The following is a 19028-nucleotide window of genomic DNA, read 5'->3' as shown; positions in this document are numbered from 1 at the left end:
CAAAGATTGTAAAGTGACTGGGAATCACATGAGAGAATGGAAAGTATAAACTGGTAGAACCACTTTGGAAAACTAAAAATCAGTATCTAATGAGTAAGCAGGAGTATATCCTATGATCCTGCGATTACACTTGTAGGTATATTCCTAACAGAAATGTATGCATATGTGTACCAAAAGAATACTGGTAGCACTTTAGGGAAAAGTAGAGCTAGGGAAAATATAAAGTCATTTTAACCAAACTGCTAAATTATTAACATTATGAAGGCATGAGGAAACAATTCTTTTTCTTGTTTTAACTAGCCGGGGAACTTAAACTTTTGAAGTTTCCAGTCCTGCATTGATACCTGGGTATATACCAGATCATTGTGCACCAATGCCAAACATACATCCTACCTGCAAATAACCTTCTCACTACCCTTACAGGTCGCAGGCACCCACCCTCCAGACCAGCTGGTTCATCATGCAGACTGCCTGCTGCAAACTCTCTGACTGACAACAATTCACAACCAATCTGAGGGCTAAGAATGCAGGATTGATTATTCTCAAGGACACAACTTTTACTGTGAGAACTCTGAACTTTACTTTCTTCTTCAGATCACTTCTGGGGTTTTGCCTAGCTGTGTTCTAAGTTTGCAAAATCTGTATCGCTTATTTCTATCCAAACATACAAACAAACAAAAACCCAGAGGAAAAAGAAAAACAACACCAAAATCCACCAAGAACAGAATAGATAAATAAAGTGTGGTATATATGTACAAAGGAATAATATATAGCAACGAAAATAAACAAACTACAACAATAGGCAATAACATCAATGACTTACAATGTGGAGCAAAAGAAACCAGGCATGAAGAGTACATGCTGTAAACTCTTTCCATTTATATATACAGTCATGTGCCACTTAACAGAAATAAGTTCTGAGAAATGCATTCTTAAGCAATGTCAATATGTGAAAATCACAGAGTGCACTTACACAAACCTAGATAGTATAGCCTATTACACACCTAGGCTATATGCTATAGCCTATTTCTCTGTGGCGGAGGAAAAATAATTTTCCCTCTCCCCATCTGGGTTCACAGCTAAGACATCCCTATAGTAAAAGACAGATTAACTGGAGAAAAACACACAATGTTTAACAACACATGTACCTCCTACACACCGAGACACCCAGGAAAACTGAGTAACTCATCAAAATGGCCAGAGCTACCACCTTAAATACTATCTTAAACTGAAGACAAAAGAAGATGTTAGACGTAGGAGAGACAGGGGAGGCTACCAAGAAAAGCATAGTAACAAGGGTAGGGTTGTTAAGCAGATTAAAGTCCTTGTCTTCTGAATTGATAAGAATTTCTAAAGATAAGGTATCACTAAACAATAGAAATTTTTCAGGTCCATTTTAGTCTTATGGGATCCTTAATTAACCCAATAGTCCTTATGCAGCATGTGACTGTAGTTGTAAAACAAGCAAAACTAATCTACACATGCCTACAAGGGATGGGTTAGGGATTAGGAAGGGCCACCAGGTGAGCTTCCAGGATACTAATAATGTTCTTCTACTTCTTGATCTGTGAGGCGGTACAGAATACCCACTTGATTTGTACATTTTTCTGTCTATGTTTTACTTCTATAAAAAATAAAAATATAAAATACTTTAACAAAAACATTAAATTTAGGACATTGGTATATAGGTATTCACAGCACTATTTCCTATAAATCTTCTGTTTGAAAATTATTAATAAAAAATCAAAATCAAATCAAATCAAATTATGTTATGGGGGAGAGGAAGAGAGTAGACAACTCTAGGTCCTACACCCACATTTTCTCAAAGGTATGTTTAACTACAAGCTAGATAACATTATCTAGTTTGTATTAGACATACTTTTTTCTAATATAGAAAGGGTCAGAAACAAATTAAACCCACTAATCCTCTGCTACAAGAAATTCTGTGATCACTGCTCATGTCCTATTATGCAAAAGTCTATCTTGGATCAAACATTATTTAGTCAAAATAAAGGACAAAGGTTTTCAGACCCTGCAGCAACTACTTAGAAAAAAAGAGGAGACTTTAATCTCATTACTTAACCTATTAGTGTGGTATTTGCAATGAAATGCTTGCCCTGAGGGCCTTCAGGTACTTTGTTTTTATTTTGTCAGTTTTAAACTATTAGATTAGTCAGGTTGATGAAGAGTAAAGGTTGATATGTAATTCTTAATATTTGGGAAATATTTGGGAATATTTGGAATTAGGTAATGATTTTAAAAATAATTATCCTAATTTTAAAACTTTCATTGCACCTTTTAAAATTGGGAAACAACAGAGAAAGCCTTACCTTTCCAATAAACGGAACTAGATGATGTTCACACATGGAGAACATATCTATGTCCTTCACAATCACCATCTCATCATGGTCTTCATCAAATATAGCATCATTTAGGACATCTGAAATCAGAGGCTTGCTTTAGTGACATTTCCAATTTTATGAAAAGATACAGAGCAGAAAAACTAACAATCTCTATGGGTAAATAAGCTGACAATGATATTAATCCTAACTAAAATATTAAGGGAATGCAAATTAAAAGTAGTTGTTTTTCTTCCACTAAATTAGCAAAGTCTTTTTTTTTTTTAAATGATGGGGGAAAATCCTTCTGATGTAGTATTACATAAAAATGCAGGATTGCAAATACATTTGCAGCATGAGGGGGTAGGGGAGAGAAGTTATGCACAACAAAAGAGTGGCTATTTCTGGTGATAAAAATGAGAGGCTTTCACTTTCTTCCCTACATTTTCTTATACCTAACACTTTCTCTGTAATGGGTATGCAGAAAACCATATCTGAGAAAAAAAATCCTTAGCCTTCTGACTTCTGAGGCCAGATCCAGACACCTATACACCTATAAACTGCACCTCTGCTTTAATCACCCAAATAATTTTCTACTCTTACAAAATTTCTAGTTTTTATGTGCAAGCATGAGGCTTATTTGAAATAGCTGCCTCCCTCCTTCCTAAGGAAATAAATGCTACAGTTTTTATGTGTGTGCCTGCCCAGGTTGGCTTTGGGTGATAAGCAGTGTTTTATCTGTGGACTCCCGCACATGTAGCCAGACATAAGACAGACATTTAGAAACAAATTTTAAAAAAAAAACTTTATTTTTAAAAACTGCACTGATATCTGGATAGCTTGGAAGACTAGATACATTCAAGACAGCGAGTTGTGTGATTTCAAGGACTACATAGCATGATGAGACAAGAAGAGAGAAGATGAGTAGAGCTTTGCAGCCACCAACAGCTATTCCCCCTCAGAAAGGCAGGCTGCGGAGTGAGTCACGGGGAAGATGTGCAAACGTTCACCCACACAGCCTGGACTTCCGAGGCCCCATTGCTACTGGAATAGAAGTGCACAGATATTGAGTCATCATTTAACCACACTTAGCATCCCCCGAGTTAGGCTATTCAAAGGCACGTTTGTGTAGTAGAAATGTCATTAGTGTGCTCAACCAAGGGAACATGATGGGGGTTTAGACACACGCAGACCAACACGGCACCCCTGTTAAGGGGCGCTGATAAAAACCCAGCGAAAAGGCTCTGTGCCTTTCTGTAAGGAAACACTTCTCCAAAAGCACTTTCTATTCTAAATACTCTTCCCCAACCTTCAGTCATATTTCTGAAAGCAGTCTAAAAATAGATCCTTAGTGCTCACCAGAGTGTCCCAGATTTCTCCAAGATTTCCATGTAAATATTATTGCCATGCATAGCTTATTAAAATCTTAGTTACACAAGGAATCTTCCTAAAAGTAAAAACAAACAAAACTATTTCTTAAAGAAAAAACAAAAGAGAAGTGTCAAACATAGGAAGTACTCATTTGAATTTTTCCCTAGCAATGAATGATAGCATCCCCATTCTAAGCTCTGACAACCGTATGGCCCATTTCAAACGCTAGCCCTGGAGTTAGGCTAAGCTAGCATCCGGCTCCATCACTAAGTAGCTTGGGCAAGGCACTCTGGACTTCACGCTTCTCAGCTGTAAAATGGGCATGAAAAAGTGCTGCTCCACAGCGGTGCCCTAAGAATTAAATGAGATAATCCATGTGTTCAGCACTATGCAGGTAAGCAGTAGTTATTATTATGATTACAATTAAGATCGAGGGTTTTGCTAAATCATGTGTCCCATGTACCCTATGTACATCAGAATTAAAAAAGCAATAACTTGCTTTTAAAAAACAGGCTACAGTAAAGGAAAAATAGTAACTTTACAGTGGAGAAACTGGGCAGACAGTATCTTAACCATGTAATCAATGTTCATTTCACCAGTAATAAGACATATTTGATACTGTGTAGCTCCCCCCTATATAATGAGGTGATACAATGAGGACACATGACCTCTGTGGTATTCTCCCCAGAAATCTGTATCTGCAGTCTAATGACCAGGCAGATGGAGAGACATTCTACAAAATACCTAAATAAGGGCACTTTAAAAAGCACGCGAAAGGACTGAGAAGCTGTCATAGGTTAGAGGAGACTAAAGAAACATGACAACTAAATGCAATGAAAAAACTAATATCCTAATAAACTCTGTAGTTTAGGCTATAGTATTTGTGCCAATATTAATCTCTTAAGTGCTGATAACATTAAAGGAAGCTGGGAAAGGGTGTACGGGAACTCTCTGTACTCTCTTTGCAATTATTCTAAAGCGAAGTCTAAAACGATTTCCTCGAGGACCGGAGCAGACCAGAGCAGACCAGAGCAGACCGCGGGGGAGCAGAGCCCAGCCGGCGACCGGGAGAGGGGGCTCCAGGGCTGGCCTGCAGCCGTGCTGCATCGCCACGGGGCCGTTTCGCACTGAATAGTTCCTTCTCTGCACCCTCCCCCAAGATAAAGAAATGAATTCAAAATCACAACTAAAAAATAGGCAATATTTATTAACTTTAATGTATAAACAATGGAGCACTACTCAGAATAACTACCGATACATGCACTAACATGACGGAGTTTCCAACTAAGTGAAAGAAGCCACATACACACCTAGAGAAAATCAAAATATGAGATTCTAGGAAAGGCAAATATAGTGCTGGCAGGCAGGGGGATGGTTTACCGGGAACCAGAAAGGTGAGACAGAGGATTGGCTACAAAAGAGTAAAAAGACTTTTTTGGGTGACAGAAAACCTCTATACCTTCATTGCATTGGTGGCTATACAACTGTATACATCTGCCAGAACTCAAATCGCACACATAAAGTTGGTGAATTTTATTGAATTTAAGTTATACTTAATAGAGTTAACTTTTAAAAATAATTTTTTAAAAACTGAGTATATTATACAACCCTTTGTGTAAAGGAAGTGCAAAGGGGACAATACAAACATAAACACATACATGTGGTTATCTTAAAAAATAAACACTAAAAGAATACATTAAAAAGTGCCCCGTACTCATGAAGGACTAACAAACAGAACGGGAAGAAAGTGAGACATCTTTGAATATAATTTGTAATAGTTTTGACTTTGAAATAATGTAAATGTTTTCACATACTCAAAATTAGACCCAAAGGAACAAAACTAGTGACCCCACGTGTCTTAATGCTCTGTGTGGTAACGGAACATTAATGTTGCCTACGTCCCATTTCATTAAAATGAACCCAGTCTACAAACTTGACCTAGCCAAATCATTTTTCTTCAACAACAATAAAGTTTCCCTGCTATATTTATGTTTTGCTTCAACATATCTGAAAGCTACCATCTGTGACTAATAAGAACAAAACACTATCACAGATTGTTTTAATTTCCTGCCTGTTATCAGCAGCAAGAAGGTAACCTTGGAGACAAGGATTTATGGCATTCTATTTCCTACTGCGGGTCATAACCAATAAAGAAAACCAAAGTAGCCTCCAAAAGTTAAGGTTTGTCTATAACAATGCCACAAACACACACGTGCGTGCGTACACACACACATAAAGCATAAAAGTATACCTTTCTCATGTCATTTATGACAACAAAAGACCCTGCTGGGCAGCCATCTCTCAAGTACTTAGTCCCTTCCTAACAGTACAGTAAGGCAGGCCTAGTGGCAGACCACTCAGGACCTATTTACGCACCCTTTGAAGCACAGGTTCTCAGATTCCCCCAGTGGAATTGTAAAACTCGAATCACTGGGCCCCGCCCACAGAGCATCGGACCATTTGGTATGTCTGGGTGGGCCTGACAATTTGCATTTCTAACAAGTTCCCAGACGATTTTAATGTTCCTGGTTTAGGAACCACACTTTGACCCTGTTTTGACATTTTTCATGGTTTATGCTGCTCCATAGAATCTTCACACCTTCAAAATACTCCTGCTCAAACAAAATGGATATTAAGAAACAAGTTTCTGCTGGGGTTGGGGGAAGAGAAAAGGAAACTCCTGGGATATTCCCCACAAAAGGAAAATTGTGTTTAACAGTTTCTTTTAAATGAGTGCTAATAGGAATTAGCACTATCTGGGATGTTTGGTGATCAGCACAAAAAATTAGAGATCTGCAAGGGACCCAGAACTTCACACTTGATGCTTTTTCCTGGAAGGGCAGTGCCAAAAACAATGGAAGAAGAGTTGGAACATTGAACAGGCATCCATCCTAAGGGGCAGGAAAAAGTGAACGGGGTCTCCCTGCTGGTTTTAGAATTGAGAGAACAAGACACAGAAAGCAAGACCTAAAAAGCCATCAAGATTCTTTGCTCTTGGCTGGATATTAAATCAACTCAAGGTGCTGATAAAGATAAGCCCACCCCGATTTATTGGAGAAAGGCCTGAATCGCTGGCCCAAACCCTCTCAACACCAGAGATATATCAACCAGCACACAGAGCTCATTTCATTCCAACTCTTGGTACCACTGTTATGTATGCTAGTATCTTCCAACCTTGGAAGAAAGCATTGCAGTTTAAGGCTTTGGAGTTTCCACAGTGTCCTGTATCCCATGCACAGAGCTAGAGTTAAACATAGATCTTCCATTTTATCCAATTAATATGTCAGTCTTTACCCTGTGATTACTTCCTTAAAATAGATTTAAATAAGGGACTCCAAAGAAACTCATGTGGCCAAGAGAACATAAGAATTCTTGGTGCAGCATTATGGATAATAGCAAATATTAGGACTTTAATGTGCATCGGAAAAATGATGACACAGTTTGGGTAGAGTCATACAATAAAATATGAACCAGCAGTGAAAGTGAGTGAGTCTGAGCTCCATTTATAATTTTCTGAAACAATGTCCAATGGAAAGAGCAAGCATCAGAAGGAGTAACAGATATATACAGTATAATCCATTTAAATGAAGTAGAAATGATACTGTGTGTTGTTTGTGGGCATACACATAAAATGAAAGTATTAAGATAAACATGAGAGCTAGCAATCAAATTCAGGATCGTGGTTAACTCTGTGGATGGGGGGTAACAGGATCTGTATTTTTTTAAAAGCTATTTTGCAAAATAAGATTTGTTAAAACTGTATGAATATTGACTAAACTAGTTCTTTATACTTTTGCTTGCATATCTGAGACATTTCATTAATTAAAAAATTTTAATTGAGGTGTATACGCATGCTGGTGTTCCGGAGAAAAAGGCAGGACACTGGGCTTACCTCTGCCCAGAAGGACAAGGGCCGGGGGAAGACGGCACAGGAGGGACCTGCCTACTTCACGCAGCCCCACAGTCTCCTTCAGAAACCTCCCTAAATCACAGCCTGCGAATAAAGCAAAGGCTTCTGCCCTGAGGGTGGCATTAACACTTTTTGCTTTCAACCTCGTATTTGGAAAAATTTGTCCCAGGAGTAAGAGCAATAGCAATGTTACAACAAATTAAAAGAGGGAAGAAAATCACTATCTCTGCTTTCACTTCCATCATAAGGGTTTGCTTCTTGTTATCACTTCCAATACTCGCAGCTTTCTGCACTTAAAACAAAGCTAACATTTGTAAAACTGGGCCAAAATAAGCCTGAACCCAAACATCCCACAGACTAACATAATGGCAGGAACTAAGATCGGTTCAGACAACTGTGTCTACCATCTGCTGAAGTAGGCAGAGCTGCGGCACAGCTTTGACATGCTCCATGAACTTACTTCATAAACTGCAAGTTTGTCAGCAGGAAAATCCAACGCATTGCAAAGGAGGTAAAAATGTGGTTATTTTGGAAATTTCCATTCCTGTCCTCCTTGGCAAATAAATCCAATGTTGCTCTTAAATAATTAAAATGTAGGTAAGACAACATGGATGAACCTTGAGGGTATTATGCTAAGTGAAACAGGTAAGCCAGACAGAAAGAATGCATGATCTCCCTTATATATAGAATCTAAAAAAGCCAAAGTCATAGAAACAGAGCAGAGTAGTGGTTACAAGGGGCTGAGAGGATGGAGGAGGTGGGAAGATGGACAAACTTCCAGTTAGAAAGTGAATAAATTCTGGGGATTTAATGCACAGCTTTTTAACTATCGTTAGCAATACTGTATTACATTTCACCACGAAAAAGAAATGGTAATTACATAATGTGATAAAGGTGTTAGCTAATGCTATCATGGCCATTTTGCAATGTGTAAGTGTATCAAGTCAACACATCGTACACCCTAAACTTAATGCTGAATGTCAATTATATCTCAATAAAGCTAGAAAAAATATATAGCTCAGACTATTGACATGAACGTACTGGCTGCCCTCAGCAGAGGAGTGATGCAAGTTTCATTCCGCAAATACAGTGCTGGTGCTCCACGACCATCCCCTCAGCTGGCCTTGTCTCAACATGGCACCAGTTGGTGAGGGACAAGGTTTTGCCTATGAAGTTATATTTATTAAATAAGAATTTTCCCTGATTATAGCAGTAATGTTCATTGTAGTTTATTTATAAGATAGTGAAATACAGAGATGAAAACATGGAAGCACATATAATCTCTCCACCCAGACACGATTACTTAACTGGCTCTTAGGGAACCACAGGCACAGTAGCACAAGAAGTGGAATGGTGAAGTATAGGGGAATGAATTACGAGAGTTCAGAGGCCCAAGTCCTCATTCAAGCTTTATGCAGACTGTGACCTGGGCTCGGGGGTCCTCAAGGTAACTGGATGGTTTGAGAAAGAGTTTAACAGAGCTCCCAGGTTCCTGGCTTGCACAACTTGGGGTGCTGGAAATCGATACCAAATGTTAACAGTTACCCATCCACTCTCATTGGTCAGCCTTTGAGATGTGCATAGTAATGGCTAGTGGCTTTCCATACTTGGGTAGAGAAAAGCACCTGTCTTAAACTATTTAGATTTATTCATTGATAAAACTGAAGGCTGCCAAAGAACTCTCATTCGAGTCTCAGTTTACTACTCTGAAAATTTGTGGTAGACCAGAATTAGAGTCTTAGAATGCTATCTCAGGAGGGAAACAAAGTGTATATTCAAGGAATCATTACAAAAAAACACGCATACTTGCCAAATTTAGTTTTTTAATTGGATAATTTTGCATATCTTTCACAATCCAGCTGTTAAACTGAAAATAGAATTTACAAAACAGATGGTGGTAACAAGGTCTGGTTCACAGCCGTTCTAAAGAAAGAACACACCAATCTGATAAATTATGCATTTGCTTCAAAAGCTTTTAATGGGCTCATCCCTTATCATTCCACATTCACTTATGCCATGAGATTTCATACAGATTAATATTATGGACCCATCTGTAATTCTATCTGATGAACACATACTAACAGGGTATGCAAGCCACCATCATTAGTGACACATGATTACGGGAGAAGGGATCATCTTTTAGAACGGCGGTTCCCAAACATGGCCAACCACAGGGAGCTTTGGAAACCACAGCTTCCGAAGCCACCCTGAGAATATCTGATTCGCTGGCTGTGGAGGTGAACCCAGGACTATCGCTTTTAAAAATCTTAGCAATTCAGATGACCCGTCAGGTTGGGAGCATAGGTTCTTGAGGGGTGAGAGGATGAGCATTGAAAATGGAACCCAACTGGCCCTAGTTGGCTCTTTAGCAAGGCCAAACAGTGGGCAATATAACTCCTCACCGTAAATCGTCACTACGGTCACCAAATCAGGGGGTGACAATTCCTGCAGGGTACTGCGACGTCTGCTCACCAACGGAAGGAAAGGAGGCTTGGCATGGAGACCGAGGTTGGGTGTGGGGGTGACCAGAGGGGAGACCAGGGGAAGAAGCTGGAGCCAACTCTCCCTAGAGCAGGCAGCGGAAAGGAATCCGTGAAAAGTAAAGGAAGGAGGGCAATGGGGACATCTGTGAAAGCGTCCATGATAAAAATAAAGGGAAAAAAAAGAACATTAGAAAGAAGAAAGTTGTAGCCCCTACTTTGCAACAGTTTCCTATGTGAGTAATGGTGAACAACTGAGGTGGGGAGCAGTACTACAAACTGAGCAATGCTGTAAGTGTACGCGTATACACCTGAAACATACAATCTTATTAACCAATGCCACCCCAATAAATTCAATAAAAATTATAGGAAAAAAAGAGAGGAAGTCAGAGGCTTAAAGCTCAAAAACAAAATAACAACAAAACTGTGAATCAGAAGAGTCACATGTGGAACACTTTCTGTCACTGGTCAGTATTTTTAGGTAGTTAGAACCTGATCCTAAGCCTAATCTGGGCTTGATTCGGGAAAGTAAATCTTTTCACAACACAACTGCCTCAATGCACAGAACCTTTTTTAAAATAGATACTCCCTAGAGGCTTTGTTCGCATGGTCACACACTATGCTTAGAGGTTCCAGTATCTAATATGGCCACAGTAGTCTTGATAAGCAGAGTCATTTTTTTCCCCCATCTTCAGAAACATAACCAGGAACACCATACCCAACGGGTCTCAATCTGTTGGGTGTGCCAAAAAACAATCACTTTGTTTCATACCTGAGTGCTATACATCTATATTGGATTGTATAGTGTCTGTGTATTTATGCTTTGATTCATAGTAGCTTCTCATGTTATGGAACTGATTTGTATTGAACACTAACTGTAAATAAAAAGAAATGGTTGAATAATAATAATAATAAACTTGCTGCCATTAGGCTTCTGATATACGTATTTCCAGAGGTGGACTTGCCGGAATTCTTTGAGGTACCTCTATACTGCCTTCCACAGTGGCAGCACCAATCTGCATTCCCAGCGGCAGTCCTCGAGGGGTCCCCTTTATCCATATCCTTGCCACTGCTTGTTGTTTGTTGATTTATTGATGATAGCCTTTCTGACAGGTGAGAGGTGATATCTTACTGTAGTTTTATTTTGCATTTCTCTAATGATTAGTGATGTAAACATCTTTTCATGTCTATGTGCCATCTTATGTCTTCCTTGGAGAATTTCAGGTCCTTTGCCATTTTTAAATTGGATTGTTTGGGGAGTTTTTTGGTGTTAAGTAAGTTCTTTATAAATTTTGGATATTAACCCCTTATCAGATGTATCACTGGTGAATATGGTCTCCCATTCAGTGGGCTGTCTTTTCATTTTGGTGATGGTTTCCTTTGCTGTGCAAAAGCTTTTTAGTTTGAGGTAGTCCCATTTGTTTATTTCTTATTTTGTTTCCCTTGCTTCACAGGTTTTTTTTTAAGTATATATAGAAAGAGTATAAAAGTTGTCCTAAATTTAATGTAGGTAAGCTTCCAGTCTTCCCTTCCCAAATATAATTTACAGTTTTGACCCCTTCACATATTTGACTTTTCAATTTTAAGATTTGTCGATTTTACCTTCAAAACAGATCACTTTTTAAACTGTAAAAAGTACTTAACATATGCAGAAATAAAAAGCATTTTGAAATTCGTTGAGGTCAGTGTACGTCTACTCTTTGGAATTGGTTTAGTTAAATGAATCTGGAACTCTGGTTGAATAGGAATAAGTGGTAAGTATATAAGCAAAATTTATCCATTGGGCTTGGATTTGGGATAGATTTCAATCCCTCATTGCCCTGGCACATACCAGTTACTACACAAAAAGTCAAATTCAATGTCAAATTCAGAGCCTCAGAGGAAAGAGTTCAGTTCCCAAGAGAACAGTGATGGCTTAATAATGTAAAACTTTATCTAGAGTTACATGGGCATTAAATTAGTGCTGTGAAACAATACACTGAGGATTTACAGAAATACCTGGAAGTTCCTTCTAATGGGCATTTAAATAGAACCCTGGAAAGCTTTTTGCATTACCTGTTTTATGACCTCCTAACTTTAATGAACCAAATGAAAACTGACTCTGTTCCAAATCCCATCCTTCATCTCTAGATAAAATGTATTGATTATATGTGTCCATACTTCTTAAGCCACATTTAAGAAAATCATCTCTGAACTAGTTTTGGATGTCTCTCTCTTCATTTGTACATGAAACTCCAGCAGATTTGATATTGGCATTTACCATCTAGTCAAACCCTGCACACGGTCTTCAAAGCAATCAAATTTGGGATCCTTGACATTTTCTGTGTCAATAAAATTAGGTGTGGAATTAGCAGATTCAATGAAGACCTGTTTTTTCCTTGGTCACACTGGATATCTAGAGGCCATTTTGACTGGATTTAGAAGATGAAGAAGTTTAGCCCTGGCTGGTGTGGCTCAGTGAACTGAGTGCTGGCCTGCGAACCAAAGGGTCGCTGGTTCAACACCTAGTCAGGGCACACACCTGGGCTGCAGACCAGGTCCCCAAGAAGGGGTGTGTGAGAGGCAACCACACATAGGTGTTTCTCTCCCCTTTCTCTCTCCCTTCCCCTCTCTCTAAAAACAAATAAATAAAATCTTAAAAAAAAAAAAGTTTAGACATTTCCTGACCCAAATCTCTTTACAGTAGACACGCAGAAGAGAGAACAAGATCATGAAGAGACTGGCTGTTGCCTCCAGAGCACCGCCACTTGCCTTGGTGGTGGCATTCACTGGACTTGGTTCAGTCAAGGTGCTGTGGGAGGTGTTGCAGCAGTTGTTAGTTGTTTGATTTGAATAAATCTTCGTGGGCAGGAGTAGTGCCAGAAGCTGCAGCCCCAGTCCAAGCCTGGCTCTAGCTCCACCCAAGTCTGCTTCCTGAGTTTGGGGCGCGTCTCACTGAATGCTGGGTGCATGGTGAACCCCTGGCTCCCAGTGGGCACAGGCAAGGTCAACAGCAAGTGCTATTAATCAGCATACAACTTCGTTATGAAAGTGACTACTGCTAAATAAATTCTGATGATTTTTATTCAATAGTTTCTCACCTATACACGTAAACGGTCAGCCTGTCTAGTGACCATTAGTTAAACTTTGTAAAAAAAAAAATACAATATTCCTGACTTTCCGCTGCATACAAATTGAAAGAAAAAGATGTACCATTTCTGTTGTATGTAGGATTATGTAGGAAATGTTTGTAAACAATTCAAAAACAAGATGAAAAAAGTTCATGTAGGTGTTTTGTGTAGTATCTTGACATTTGTATTAATACTTAAAAGTTCACTTCTAAATAAAACTACCAAAATGCTAGATTTGATATGTGCTCAACCTGAAAAAGAGTTGATTGACACCTGTAACATTTGTTTAAAACACCCCTCTTATGCCCTGGCCAGGGAGCACAGTTGGTTATGGCACTGTCCCTATACGCAAGGTTGCAGGTTCAATCCCCACTCAGAACACATATAAGATTCAACCAATGAATGTAATCAATGTATGTTTCTCTTTCTCTCTCTCTCAAATCAGTCAATGATACTTTTTAAAAATATGCTCTTCTTGTAAGGAAATACAGGACTCTTAAATTAAAAAAAAAAAAAAAAGTTGTATCCATATCCTAGAAAAGCCATTTAAGAAACTAATTGGATCCTATACCCAACTCACTAGAAATCAGTTTCAAGGATAACATGGTCCAAGGATAACATAGGAGGTCCTGTACTAGTTTCTGAGATGGACACAAATATATCAAATTGTGACCTCAAGAAACTTAAGATCTTAGGAAATAAGAGGCTTATGTATAAAAATATTTGGACAATGACTAGAACCTAAACTACAAAAGCAATTATGTAAATAAAGGAAAAACTATGGGCTACGAGAAACAATATGGCCCAGCCCATAAAGATGAATAGGAGGAGAGAAAGAAAGGCTTTTCTAGGGGAGATAAGGAAGACAGGTACCATGTGAGATAAAATACAGAAGTGGGAAACATCAGGCAGAAACCAGATTCCCTTCTATTTTAGAGCATTTTTCAAACTAAATGTTACATTTTGTTCATGACCTCTCTCAAGCCCTGGCACACTCTGCACTAGTCAAAACAGTTTTCCCCATTTTGCAGATGAGGAAACTGATGCTCTGCTTGGGAACATTAAGTTCTGCAAAGGAAAAGCCAACTAGTTAGTGCAAGAGCTGAATTCTGACCCCTGCCCTCTGACTTCCAGACCAGAGTCCTGAGCACACCCGCCTACCAAAGAATGGACTGAAGTGAAGAGCCCAGAAGGAGGAAAGCTGGAGTTACTGCCAGCCACAGTCAGCCAGGAGGTGAGAAAGCCTAAAGGCAATGACAGCAAAGGAAATGAAGGGAGGAAATCTTGTCTGTTAAGCCAAAAGTAAAATTAGTTGGAAATGTAGGGGTTAAGTCAGGAGAGCAGACAGAGAGAGCAGCCTGATGCCCAGAGACTGCTAGAGCACAGAGTTGCTGTACAGTCATAAAATACTGTCTTATCAACTATTTATTTGGTTTATATGAGGAAAACTTAGCTAATGTAATGTTTCTTTGACCTTTACTTTTAGAACACACAAACTGGAACAGTTTCAAGGGAAAAAAAAAAGAATTCCATTAAATCTTCAAACGAATAAAAAGGTCTTTTTTAAAGAAGGAACTTCTCTATAGACGTTTATCCTAGGAAACCAGGCAAGAATCGCTTCTCAAAATGACTAGAGTCTTTAAATCTTCAACATCCAAACATTTTGTGTCTTCTGGTTGTGATACTGCATATAGAAAACAGCATTCCTGCTAAAAATGTTTCCCCTGAATTTAATTAAGTCTTTAGACCTAATTTCCAATTCTAGGAATATGAGGGATAGAGAAACAAGCTAAATGGAAACGAGAAGAAAACAATCAGACAAATCCCAAAGGTGAACCATCTTAAAGGGCAACTGACAGCTCTGGGTAATTAGTGTCCCATTGCGGGGTGAGAGGGAAGGTAGCAGAAACTCTTCTAGATTAAAATCTAACAATAATGTGCAAATGTACGTATCTCGAATGGGTCCTGGTTGGAACAAATCATGAGTAAGAGACATTTAGGACAACTGGCGAAGGAATGTAGATTAGGTATTAAATGATTTGAAGGAATTAATAGTTAATTTTACTAAGCATAGTGTAAGTGGTTAAGAAGAAAAACCTTTTCTAGGTGACATTTCACCTCTAAATACATGTTTCTGATTTGCTCTCAGTGAAAGAACATGCCAATATGGCAAAATGTTAATTTTGAATCTAAATAGTAAGTATATAGCTGTCCATTATACAATTTTGTCTATTTTTGCGTCTGAAAATTTTACATAATAAAAAGTAAAAATGAAATAAAATGGCCTGATCCTAACAGGGAATATTAGTTTTCTCAACATTACTGTTCTAAAATCTAATCCAACAATTCCTCTTCTAATTGACATGAGGCCTTATTAATACACTAAAACCTCACATGCTAGTATGACTAGCAACTGCTTATTCTTCTAGTAGACATGTCTACAATATTCCTGAGGAGAAAATCTCTAAATAAAGGCTTTGTCTAATCAAAGGGGCTATCGGTTAGAAGGCCATGACCCTAAAGGGCATACGTGAGGAACCTTTTCAAAAATCTGCATCACAAGAAAAACAAGAGGCCTGTTACCATAGAAACAATTTGAGTGGCTTGAATGTTTCATAGGAAAGCAGTACCTCTATCAAGGAAAAAAGTCTGAGGTCCTTGCCAGGACCTTACCTCTGAGCTGCAGGAAGTCGACGGCAAGAGCCATGAGACAACACGGCCGGCGTGCCCTTACTGGAGACCTCGGTGTGACAGCTCAGCTCCTAGCCCAACTGCCTCTCCCGGTAGACCAGATCCCTAAAAACCTTGAAGTGACTTACCCAGACTCATAAACTAGTTAGCGGGGATGACTAGTCCAGCCTAGTTCTTCTTCCCATTATACCAGGATGAGCCTTTGCTGACACACTAAAAGAGTTTAAGAAACACCAAATGGACCTCAGGATTACATCAGTGAACAGAATTCCTAACACACCAAATATGAAGCTAAAAGACTTGTACCGCCCTTTTCTATGCTGCTTTACTTGTAAAGGACCCTGCCTTCAAAAAGCTCCATGGATTGTGGTGAAAGGGAAATAAAAAGAAAGAGGTGGATATTAACATGAAAGAAAAAACAGCAGGAAGAAGCATGGCTTCCTATGAGGTAAATCTTGAAGGCACTGACAGCTGGAGACTGTCCGCTAACTACTTGCAGCTGAAAGGCAAATTGTTTCTGATGGGCATTCAGAGTGGCGCACCTCCATGGCTACCTGGGCACCCCCGGAGGCACTTGTATTTTGAATGGGTGGTCAGTTAGAGAAGTATGAGCTACAGCAGCTCTGCCTTAATTATCTGGAGTTTGGCAAGTTCCTCACTGAGTTCACAGCCTCTCGGTTGAAGTCCAGCACTCAGTGCCTTTATCCCTGCTCATGAACATCTCACTACAAATGCATAAACTATTCCACAGGTATCATTGCATTTGAAGCTATTTCAGGGAGAATGCATTCTTTGGGATGTTTGGCAATGGCTTTTGTTGGACTGGGCTCTGATTCCTACCAAGAACAAATAAAAACTAATACACATGCATAAAACACATCGTGCCTCACAGCAAGAGTCATGTGCTCCTGGCAAAGTACTTCACTGAATCAGCATTTTGACCAGGACTCAGCAAGGGCCAATTTCCTCACCTGAACCTGTCCACAGATCTCTAGATAGGCAATAGCTATTGACAAATTAGGGGAAGGGGGATTCTCTCGAGGTTAGCAACCCAAACCCCCAAAAAAGTAAAGAAAGATAGAGGGAGCGAGAGAGAGGGACAGAGCAGACAATAAAGGCCAAATATTGCAGAACAGCCTCAGGTAGGACTTCTGCTTTGGTCTCCAGCTCCAGTATGGGGATGAGACAGTGGTTTTTCAAGACACTATGGATTAAACTAATATACTAAACTCCCGCAGTGAGGAAATGGTTATGGAAAAATAGGAAAAAAATGCAGGCAAGGGGCTGGAACATAATAAAACTTCACAGCAATGGTGAAGAAAGACAAGAGAAAATCCGCCAAGTGTTTTCAGAAGGAAGAGACCTATTCAATTTTAGCAAAATCACATTAGCACAAAGAATTGAAGCAGGAGAAGCTAGGAGGCAAATCAGCCAGTTGAGAAGTTACTGTACTTTAGGCAATAGACGATGAAGAGTCAGAACAAGAGAAGATAAGACAGTCTAAAGATACTCGGGAAGTACAAGAGTTAAGATTTAGAGCAAGAGTAACCAAGGGGATTAATAAGAAAAAAAGACTCACATATAAAACAAGAGACCAGATTGCTAGACCAAGTAGCAATGTGTGTTCAATTAAAGGCTATCTGCAAGGCTAACTGGCCAGAATGGGCTTCAAAACATCAGAGAAAGAAGCCAACCCTAATGCCTTCCATGCTGATCTTAAAATAAACCTAATTGCTTTGAAAGCTCCATTTAATTTCAACTTTATGGTGTAGACAACTATGGATATTAGTGTATTCTTTTTATTCCAAAACACTTAGACTATAATCTTCACTAAATCGACATGGACTTTTCTGTTAAAATTTTTTTCCCTCTGCATTCAGCTCAAAAACTACCTCTTCCATAGCCCTCTTTGGTTTCAAGTCTCTCTGGCAGAGACCTCTGGTCCCTACTAGCTCAGACCACGGGCTCCTGGAAGGCCAAGACCTGGCCAACAGGTTTTGTTTCCCCTTTAACATTTGGCACAGGATCATTCATAGAGCCGGTGTTCGATAAATATACACACACAAAAAGGAGTTAAAATAAATGTGTATCTCTCAACTGCATATACCACTATAGTTACAGATAACATTACTTTAAATGAAGGGAACTATTAAGAATTTATAACTGCATTTAACAAAACATACAAGTCCTAAAAACATATTTAATACAGATCCGAAAAGTTCCCAAGCAGTAAAATCCTCAAAACAGACTTTCATTTATAAAGTACAAATGACCACAACCTAATTAAATGTACTTAGACAAAATATATAAAATTTTGGTTTTTGAACATCTCCCTCAAAAGAGTAAGCATGGGGAAGCATAACTAGTAGGTACAAAAAAAAAAAAATAGACAGGAGGAGGTTAAGAATGGCATAGGAAATGGAGAGGCCAAAGAACTTATATGCACAGCCCGTGGACATGAACGAAGGGGCAGGGGCTGCTGGTGCAAGGGAGGTGCAGGGCGAGGGGAATAAAGGAAGAAAAAATGGGACAACTGTAATAGCATAATCAATAAAATATATTTTTTAAAAAATTAAATACAAGAAAAAATAGTGTGGGAAAAGTTTGTTAGTTATTAATCTACCCTACAATCCAATGCAATTTAGCTAAATTTTTTGCAATCATTCAGGAATTCCTCGGATCAAAAACTTTGTGAAATATCTTTAAGTAAGGCTATGAAGAAATGCCTCAAAAATTAAAACTGTTTGGCTTTCTCTTTGCTAGAATTCAGGAAGAAAAGCAAAATTCCTATGTCTTACGATTCTCACATATTAGTCGGTTCTTCACGTGAAATTCTAACACAGGCACCTCCACCCTGAGGGGCATGACGTCTGTTAGAACAGGAATGCTGCGGTCACACACACCCGAGTTCCGCGCTGTGACATCCGGCAAGTGACTTAACCTGAGGCTCCTCAGTTTTCACCTCATTAGGATGCCTATGAACTCCAAGTTGACAGGCGGATCACATGAGGACACGTGTATACAACCTGGCCTGCCTTCCCAGGCGTGTCGTTCCCATCCTCTTCTCTTCGACACCTAAGGCCTTCATTCCCCAGCACCCAGCATGTCGCCGCCTGGATACACACCA

The 19028-nt window shown here is 39.2% G+C and overlaps 1 protein-coding gene across 1 annotated transcript in view; it reads right to left on the bottom strand.

The window, feature by feature from the left end:
* The window catches only part of GCH1 (GTP cyclohydrolase 1), a 40553-nt gene that overhangs the window by 13935 nt on the left and 7590 nt on the right, over nucleotides 1–19028 (bottom strand). The window contains exon 2 of the mRNA XM_054567541.1: nucleotides 2331–2440. Coding sequence (XP_054423516.1) covers nucleotides 2331–2440 — 110 coding nt within the window. The remainder of the gene's footprint in view (nucleotides 1–2330; nucleotides 2441–19028) is intronic.

This window comes from Pteronotus mesoamericanus, unplaced genomic scaffold, assembly GCF_021234165.1.
Source record: "Pteronotus mesoamericanus isolate MK-2021 breed Mesoamerican mustached bat unplaced genomic scaffold, CSHL_Meso_final contig_182, whole genome shotgun sequence".
Taxonomy (NCBI): domain Eukaryota; kingdom Metazoa; phylum Chordata; class Mammalia; order Chiroptera; family Mormoopidae; genus Pteronotus; species Pteronotus mesoamericanus.
This window is presented reverse-complemented; position numbering and strand designations above follow the sequence as displayed.